Source organism: Aptenodytes forsteri, unplaced genomic scaffold, assembly GCF_000699145.1.
Source record: "Aptenodytes forsteri isolate BGI_AS27 unplaced genomic scaffold, ASM69914v1 Scaffold231, whole genome shotgun sequence".
Classification (NCBI taxonomy): domain Eukaryota; kingdom Metazoa; phylum Chordata; class Aves; order Sphenisciformes; family Spheniscidae; genus Aptenodytes; species Aptenodytes forsteri.
Window position 1 is genome coordinate 769,878 of NW_008796046.1, and position 9,912 is coordinate 779,789.

The 9,912-nt window shown below is 41.9% G+C and overlaps 1 protein-coding gene across 1 annotated transcript in view; it reads left to right on the forward strand.

The window, feature by feature from the left end:
• FCHSD2 (FCH and double SH3 domains 2) overlaps positions 1 to 9,912 on the forward strand; it is a 177,232-nt gene that overhangs the window by 159,383 nt on the left and 7,937 nt on the right. Inside the window, exon 12 of the mRNA XM_009286111.2 lies at positions 4,476 to 4,637. Coding sequence (XP_009284386.1) covers positions 4,476 to 4,637 — 162 coding nt within the window. The remainder of the gene's footprint in view (positions 1 to 4,475; positions 4,638 to 9,912) is intronic.

Sequence of the window (9,912 nt, forward strand, 5' to 3'; positions counted from 1 at the left end):
GATCTAAGGAAGAAATGTTTTACGCTGAGGGTGGTGAGAGACTGGCCCAGGTTGCCCAGAGAGGTGGTGGATGCCCCATCCCTGGAAACATTCCAGGTCAGGCTGGACGGGGCTCTGAGCAACCTGATCTAGTTGAAGATGTCCCTGCCCACAGCAGGGGGGTTGGACTAGATGAGCTTCCAACCTTCCAACCCAAACCATTCTATGATTCTATGAGCTTCGGTCAGTGGAGGTCACTCAGTCAGGAAGTATGGCATGTGCGGCTGCTTGACTCCATTTTGTTGAGAGGGAAATTCAATGGTTAAAGCCTTGTTTAATTTTTAATTTGAAATATCTGATCTTTCTGAGGGAGCAAGTCTTTGAGAGCTAGCGCATCGTTTCTTAAGGATTTTGTAGTCTTGTGTGGTTTTGCAGTGTAATGCAAATCTGTGATCTGTCAGGAAGTACACCACGTCTCTTCCTATGTCAGTGCATCACTTTCTGGCCATGTTCCCACATCAGAAACTGAAAGAGAAGACTGGGCAAGCTGAAGTTGCATCCTTTGTGCAAGGTGGGTCCCTCCTTGATGAAGTCAGGACTCCAGCTTGCAAAAACTTCGCCTTCCAAAGGGAAGAGCCTGCCTTGTGCCTGGCTACAGGAATAAAAGCAACACACGCAGCAAAGCTTGTCGCATGACTTGATGCTGGTGGAAACACCAGTATTTCCTCCGGGTGATCCCTTGTTTCCCTCTTGCTTAACATTTTATTCCAGCGTAATGAAAGCATCAAACCCCAGCTAAGTGACATAGTGATATTTGAATGAAGTGCTTGTATTTTTAAATATGTAGCTGTTCCTGTGTGAGAAGCAGAATAAAGTTATACTACTGTCTGGTTTGGGTTTTTTTTTTTCGTATAGGTAGGAAGCTGTTAACCCTGGTCTACCAGTATAATTATTTTGGTAAAAGTACATATGTATTCTTGTAAATAGCGTTATACATCTTTCAAGTGCAGGCCTGACCTAATACTGTACGTACTTTTATGGCTTGTCTGCAATGGAATGAAATTCAAAACATTTGTGGTTTGGAACAAACATTTGTTGAATATTAAGACTACTGTGTGTAAATAGAGTGGGGTAACTCAATTGGATTTGCTGGGTACCTTGAATTAAAAACTCTTGTCTGACCCTTAGCAAGTACAGTCAAGGATCTTGGAGCGGCTTGTTTATTTTAGCTAACAAGTTTGTACAAACAACATGGTTTACAGCAGACTGAGTACTAATATGAACTACAAATGTTTATAGCATGCCTAGATTAATGTTTATTGCTGTTGCATAACTCAAGCTAATTGGAAATTGCATAACGAGGTAAAACAGCAAAACAACTAGGCTGATCATTTCCTAGGCAGCTTTTGTTGAAGGCGTACAGAAAGTCCTCGTACCGTAACATAATGTCAGAATACAAAGACAAATTAGGGATAGCTACTTTGCTCTGCAAGTATATATACACACACGGAGGCACCTCAGCTCAGTAACGTGATAAAATGGGGAGTTTCTCATTAACAAGCTAAAGCACATGACTTGCATTGACCTGCATTAAATCAATCTATCACAGTTTCAAGAAAAAAAACCAAACCAATAAAAGGATGATGTGTCCGCCGAAGCCGCTAACCCACCCATGCCCTACCACAGTCATAAATCAACCCCGTATGAATCAATTCCCTTTGCCTGGGTTGTTCCCACACTGCAAATGTCCAACCTGCCTGTTCATATGCAGCTGCCAAGGTTGGAGCTGACCGTGCTCCAACATCATGCTAGCGGGTAGTTCGCCTTGGGTGTAGGAGCGTCCAAATAAAGAGGCAGGATCAGTGCTCATCTTCACTGGGTGCCGTAGAGTCACTCGTCTCCCCTTCTCTCAAAGCAGGTGTGTCTAGAAAGGGTTTTTGTTCAAAGTCTTGAATACTTATTAACAAGAGAGAGGTGGGTTCACGTGCAGAAATTGGCATCCCTGGATTCAGCTTTTTTGGTGCAACCCTTCTGCGCTAACATCTTTGGTTTAAAAGTGTATTCTCCGTTTAGCTTGATTTAGTGAGAAATCCACTTCCCAATTTGGTAAGCGCTCCTAAAACAAGTTTTTCCAACTAAAAGGTTAATGATTAATTAAAATTATTACTGTTTCCATGTTCCTAAGGCTTTAAAATAGACAAACCAATATAAGTAGGGGCAAAAGGAAAAAAAGGGAGTGACAGGTATTGCCTTTCTAAGACCGCTAAAGGGATAAAATACCTACTCTGTTCACCCCAGGAGCTCAAAACTCCAACACCATCTAACGCTTCTGATTTCAGACCTTCTCACAGGTATTGCTTCTGTAAATATTTACAAAGTTGGGGTTGGGGCTTGCACCATACCAGCTTACAAGGTTTTCAGAAGATGCTTGATGCCGCAGCTGAATTGAAAGGCTCTGCCTTTGAAATGTAAATGCTGATGTGTGGATCCATCTTTGGAGTCTTTATTCTTTTCAAATCAGTATTTTCTGAATCTTGATTGAAGTACTGTGATGCATAGTAATATATTTTACTTTTTTCCTCACTTTCTTGGCTATATGAACAGTATTTACAGTACACGTTAATCATTCACCTGAAGACCGCTTGCACGGAGAAGTGGAAACTTGAGTTGGCGAAGTGGCTTTGGCTTTTCCCGTGGGAAATACTTCTCAAACTTGTCCGATCCTTCAGTCTCCATACCTAATTATGTGGGAGAGCGTGTGCATGCAGCTGTACCCATATGAAGATACATTTCACATCATAAATTTTACCCTAATAACTTATCTACTTTTTAAACATTACATTTCTTCTAATTAAAATAATTAAAATTAAATTAAATTTAAAATAATATGTCTCAAAAGCAGTTTCATGGTTTGAAACGGGTCTAACGTCACCTTCGCAATTAGTTTTAAAATGAAAATGGGCCCATGTTTGGGGGTTCAGCTAAATAAAAATTATAGTCATTTATTTTCTGACTTATCTTCTTAATAGAAAGATGATAGTAAAGTGCAGCAGTGTGTCAAAAACAAGAAAAATACCAGCATCGTTCTGGCTCAACACAAAATTTTGTATGTAGTAAGGATATTCATAAGAGAGATAAAAATCTATGTAGCACGAACTGGCATTTTAATTCACTGTGCATATATTCTTACATAGTTCAGTGTGCTTCAGCCACTACGGAAAAAGTAATTTCCCTCTAGTTTTTGCTTAGACCCATCTGTTTTTGCTGGTTTTGCTTGCCTTCCCAGTGCCGCTGATAACTTGATCTATCGACACAGGCAGCGATGCTGAAGTAAGGTGCTCCTGATCCCAGCGGAAGGGGCTGGGAGGGTGAGAAAGGAGATGAAACTTTGCTACTTGCGCAGTAACTTGCTAAGAATGAACAATGCTGTGAAAGGAAACGCAGGAAAAACTCCAGGGCAGCTGAGTGGGTTTCTGTTGTTGCCTCCGTCAGTGACTCACCCAAGGGCCTTTGGTCAATCGCTTGATTTTTATTCCTCTGATGAGCAAGTGCAACAGGATGATGATGATGATGATGATGATAGGGCTGGACTGGACATAAATATCCTCGATTTTATCCCTAGGTTTGCCCCCCATTTCTTGATGCGGTCTTTGAAATTCTGCTTTTCTTTTCTTGAAATTCTGCTTTTCTTTTCTTGAAATGCTGCTTTTCTTGAAATTCTGAATTTCTTCGTGCTGCTCTTTCCATTCCTTCTCTTTAGATTGTTAAATAATTTGCATCAGGGTGGTGGTTTGCCATGAATTTGTTAAAGCCTTGGCTCCGTCGGCCAGAAAGCGTGCCAGGATGCCAAAGTGAACCCAGCTGTCAGAAAACCTAAATTTTCAAGACAAAAATCGTGAAACTGTTGAAGTGTGATACTTATTTAATTTTCGAATTATTAAGATATTCTGTTTCCATAACAAATAAGCTTCCTGTGATCTCCGGCAAGTGCTGATGGAAAATAGCCTCATTTTGGGGGTTGGTGGGTTTGTGTGTGTGTGTATCGCATCGCATTTATTTGTGTATCACATCCAGTTTAGTCACCGGCCGAAAGGGCAGCCAGGGTCTGCAGCCCAGGAGTATCTCTGATTTTAAAATTACTGTGAAGCGCTGGGTTTTGTCTGGGTTTTTGCACTTTGAAAATAATCTAAACTAACCAAGCACTAAAATATATGAATAGAAAGTTAGCATAAACTAATAGGTGTTATTTTAAAAACCCCAAGTTGTGAAATTGGCTGTGCCTGTAGTTTTACATCCCTAGAAAACTGTTCCCTGTCTCCTGGCTCACACCGCATTCCTGCAGGCAAGGAAATGAAGAACTGGACTCGTTTCCGAGTGGAGCAGCTTTCGGAGCCACCTGAGTAATTTGCGGATGAGGAAATAACCCATTTGAATCGTGGCAAGGAGTGAAATGTAATCTTGAAAGACTTCTGACTTGCGCGTGTTTATTTCCTCAGATAATTAAGCTGAAAGCAGAAGCCCGTCTTGATCTGCTGAAGCAGATCGGTGTGTCTGTGGATACGTGGCTAAAAAGCGCGATGAACCAAGTGATGGAAGAACTGGAAAACGAACGCTGGGCCAGCCTGCCTTCGGTGACCAACAACGGCTCTTCGCATCTGGTACGGTTTCCAGCGTGTAAAACTCACTTCGTCTCCACCCGGCTCTTTCCTAGTAGCAACTCCTGACTTAATATTGAATATAAACCAGAATTGATAATATTTGGTTGGTTGTTAGCTAACTGGAAAAACCTTGTAGCTTTACGTGGCTGAAGCATGTGTCTGAATTTCATGGGAAAAAACCCAACAACAGCAAAAAAAAGGATTTCTGGGTTCTGTTGCTGAGTTTACTTTAGATCGATTTTTCTGACCTTGGATAAGTGCCATAACATTCATTTGCCATCTCCTGAAAAGAAAAATGTCTGTGTGTTTCTTTGAAGTTTCACTAATAGTTTACGATGTTCTCTGAGACACTTGGATGAAAGGCTGTGTTCTTCCAAATGTTTAGAAAAATGTAGGCTCTGCATCATCTCTTCAAGAGCCGTGCATGTGCAGATCGCAGTGAAAGTCATCAAGAAAGCAAAGCCTGTTTTCCAAATTGATTTGGATATTTGAGGTGAAAATTTGATTCATTAAACGTCAGTGAAAGGCTTTGGAAAACGGGCTGTCTGTCCATTCCTGCGAGCAGGGTTAGATGTTTCCCTCAAAGATTTGTCATAGATTTAGATGTTACCACTATTCACCTGCAAGTTACTGCCCTGTTATTTGAGATACATTCAATATTTGACTTTTTCTTCATGAATAACTAGTTTCATTAAAGCGGTGCTGAAGTTAAACTGGAACAGACCACAAACCTGATCACTGCTGCATTTCATCCCAAGAGCTGGTAGCTTCTTAAACTGTTCAATTCAGCTGCATTAATATGTCTTGCTGTGTCCGAAGTCACGCTAACTAACTCTTTCGAAAATCTCATCCAATGTACCCCAAATTGAACTAAAAAGCGACTTGGATCAATGGAAGATAGGTAATGGTTTTTTACTCAGTCGTACCTAAGACTAATTGTGTTTGTAATGTCTGTAGCTGGTTTGCAGAACAGGCCGGAGACATCTCCCATCTGTTTAGCTTGGAAGAAAGCACATTTTTATGTAATTCAAGAAAGAATAAAAAGCAAACTCTCATTTCCCTCCCCTCTCCCCCCCCGGAAGAACGATCTGTTTCAAAAAAAATAGCGATAGCTGAATCGAACAGCTGCCTGAACCAAGGAACCCTGTTCAGAAAACAGGAACTGCTAAAAGAGCTCATGTTCTCCTTTTTTTAATTCCCCTACATGGCATGCGATGCTGAGCTGTCACCTTTGGCAGTAAACCTAACCAGTCTGGTGCTCTTCACCAGCAACCAGCTAAAATAAAATTCCTGGAGGTTTAGTCAGTTTGCCTCAAACAAATTTTAAGTTTTCTGTGCGTGTTTATATATTTAATAATTAACAAAATTCAGAGGCTTTTAGAAAGTCTCGGTTTGCATGTGGATACTTTCCTAACTGTAGTCTTCATACACTATTAAAATTACTTAGCTCACACTTTCTTTTTCATCTTAAGTGCTTTGGACAGCCAGAATGTATCTTCTGTATAACAGAGCTTTCAGGGGGAACGGGAAATGCGATTTTTCACCGTTTTCCAAATGATTTGGAGAATGGCTTGCTTTCGCTGACCACCTAAGGGAGGCGAAATCTCCATTTCAGCAAGTATGTGGTATCTACACACAAAAAATCCTGTTCGTTCCCACGTTTCTTCATGTTTTTCTGCTGCTTTATTGTTTTCTTGGTAATGGTGGCAAACCCCTAGAGGGAAAGGTTTTTTTGGATGTACGGCTATTTTCACCTCTGTCAACTTCAGTTCAAAAAAGTGAGCGAGCGCTGACCGGAGTCTCAGCAAATCCCGAGACTCCCAAATCCACTCTCTGCTTTCTTCAGGGTGTTAGGATGTTTCTTCCAGGACGTTACAGACAGAGCTCAAACACAGTGACAGTGACCTGCAGCGCTTTATTCCCATGGTTAGTAGTATAATTAGAGATGAAAGCTGGAGTACGCAGATCCGAGCTTCAGCCTTCCCAAATCCCAAAGGAGTTCTTGTGCCGAGTTTCATTTCAGATCCTTTCTAGCCAGGATAGGTGAGGATGAGTTACGTAGCTGTGTTTAACAGTGGTTTTTTCCCCTTTCTGCTTGTACTCCACCTCCTTTAACTTCCCGTTGTGCATGTTGGATGCCGCCCAACACCTTGTTCTCTGTCTCATCAGACGTGCCAACAGTTGGCCCTGGAGCCAAACCCCGTGCTAGTCCCTGGCGAGCCAGCAGATGCCACAGCGTGGGAGGTTAAACCCTGATTCTTATTTTCCCCTTTTACACTTACGTATGCTCCCGTATAAAAAAAGACGCTGTTGACCTTGGCAGGCCAGATGAGGACAGCCTGTAGATGGAATTCTTAGAACTGTTACCGAAATTACGTTGCTTGCAATTATTAGAAGAATTACTGCGGCATATAACAAGCAGCACTTCACTTCATCCTTGAAGAGCGGGCAGTGTTTAGTGTTGAGAAACAGCTCTCTGCCATCCTTACGTCGTGCACCGCTTTGCTTTGTGTCAGTATTTGTCGTGATGTAATTTGTTCAGCGAAGCTCTCGATATATTTTCTTTCCAAGAGCCGAAAAGAAGAAAGCGGCATCGATGGCTTGATACCACTGTATTTATTTAACCTACTACAGCAGCGTAACAGGCTGAAGGGGTTCATATTCCATCGCCTATCCAGTCGGCCGACTTTCTGATATAATGATGAAATGCATAATCTTGGGAGGGAATACTTTTTTTTCCCAGTGTACATGCCCAAAAAAGTTAATCGTCATTTTGAATTTTAATTGTCATCTGGAAAACGTATGCGATGCTACTCTTAGATACTAACATCGTTGGGAAACCTTTATGCTGCCTACAACAAATGTATTGTAAATATTATGTAATTTATTCACAAAAGGAGGAGAGAATAATGTCTTTATGGGGTTTGTGTTTTGTTTTCTATTCGCTGGGACCTGGAGCAGTACAGTTCTAAGAAACGTTTGACCAGTAGAAGTGCAGTATTGCGGAGTTAGAAATCAAGTTTGCAGTTGGTACGTTTACTGTGACCGTGCAAACGGATGCTTTTAACTATAAAGGGATATAGCATCTTTTAACTGCACAAGGTTATAGCGTCTTTCAACTCTTAGGTTACTGGTTCATATTCAAGCCTGATTGTCACCTGATACCAGCAGCCTGTGCGAAACAAATTGTGGTTTCAGTCCCTAAATACCTGTACTGCAGACTGCCTCTGACTGACCGATACCTTCGGGTGCTCCGGCAGACCGCTCTCTTAGTGAATTGGCAGCAAATTTCAGCCTTTTTTAGCTCCTACAGGTCATACATCTGAATCAGACTGGAGGTGTGTCGTGGTTTAACCTCAGTCAGCAACTGAGCACCACCCAGCCGCTCGCTCACTCCCCCCTGGTGGGATGGGGGAGAGAATCGGAAGGGTAAAAGTGAGAAAACTTGTGGGTTGAGATGAAGACGGTTTAATAGGTAAAGCAAAAGCCACGCACCCAAGCAAAGCAAAACAAGGAATTCATTCACTCCTTCCCATCGGCAGGCAGGTGTTCAGCCATCTCCAGGAAAGCAGGGCTCCATCACGCATAACGGTGACTTGGGAAGACAAACGCCATCGCTCCGAACGTCCCCCCTTCCTTCTTCCCCCAGCTTTATGTACTGAGCATGACGTCCCATGGTATGGAATGTCCCTCTGGCCAGTTGGGGTCAGCTGTCCTGGCTGTGCCCCCTCCCAGCTTCTTGTGCACCCCCAGCCTTCTCAGTCGGTAGAGCATGGGAAGCTGAAAAGTCCTTGACTAGTGTAAGCACTGCTCAGCAACAACTAAAACATCGGTGTGTTATCAACATTGTTCTCACCCTAAATCCAAAACACAGCACTGTACCAGCTACTAGGAAGGAAATTAACTCTATCCCTGCCGAAACCAGGACAAGGTGGTTCGGTATAAATGTGTTCTCTGTTGTTGCCGGGGTCTCTGCATTTCCGAGGAGAGATAAAACAGGGCTCTTGGTATATTTTTTTGGTATCGAATCTCTCTGCGTGTAGGCTATGCAACGAAACAAGATATATATTTGCATACCTTTTTTCACATGTGTAATCAAGCTATCTTGTCACCTTCTTACCTGCATCCATTCTTAGGTTTGCTCTCCGTTACATACCTTCGGTGTAATTGTGGCTGCTGTATTCATTCTCTGGTTATGCTGTCTTTCGTTACCAGACTCCCGTAGAAGGATGAGCTTTATGAAACAAACTGCCAAGTTTCCTGTATCATTAATGCCGTTTTCCCTCTGTGTGCCTACTTTGCAAATGATTCTATTCAAGGAGTTTGAGCAGCCCACACACTGAAAATTGAAATGTGTTTTCCCTCCTCGCGTTAGAAAACCAGGACCAGATGTTTTACGAACACGGCTTTCTAGACATGGTACACTAATTTCCATGATGTTTCATACGGCTGTCAGCTGCATGTCAGCTTTGGCTGCTGGGACATAGACCATGCACAGCAAAAGGCGGTTAAGAACTAGAGGAGGAAACCTTACATTTGCCATAATTTATAGTTGGCTGTTAATATATCAAAGCATTAGCTAGGTAGGATAGCGATGTTTTTTGTTACCGCAACGTCCGTGAACGCATTTAAGTAGCAATGGACGCAAACCGCGCTTGAATTAAAATGAGTGGGGAAAAAATAATGTGAGTTACAAGGACGCAGTCTAGAAATCATAACATAAAAAATCACCTAAGTCAGAAAGTGAGGAAGCTTTGTGCTCTTCTACTCCAGGTCAAGAAGAGCAAAGACGTTACAGAGCAGAGGTACGGAGACAGCTGGTTTAGGGAGCCTGCACAGTGCCCTTTTGGTCCCAGCCTAACTTCTTGTCCATTTATCAGCCTTTCAGTTTTCACGAGGAATACCAAATTCACTCCCAAATTAAAAGGGATAAATAAAGGGAAGATGGCAGATACGTAACACCGTTGCCTTTGATTCGAAGGACTTGCCTATTTTCACATGAGATAAAGTGTTTATTCAAAATTTAAGCCAGGCACAAGGCCAAAGCACAACTCACGTCAACATTGCCCAAACGACATTTATAGAAACTTGTATTTTTCCAGCATATTGACTTCAGGTTTTATTTAGATTTTTATAGCTAGTTTTTAATCATCACTCTTTCTCTAAGGAATTTTTTTTATAAACTGCAGCCAATCTATTGTGCACAATACACCAGCTGGAAGGCTGATTTTATTTTATTTTTTAAAATTTTTTCAAGTTTAATTTTTTCCACTGC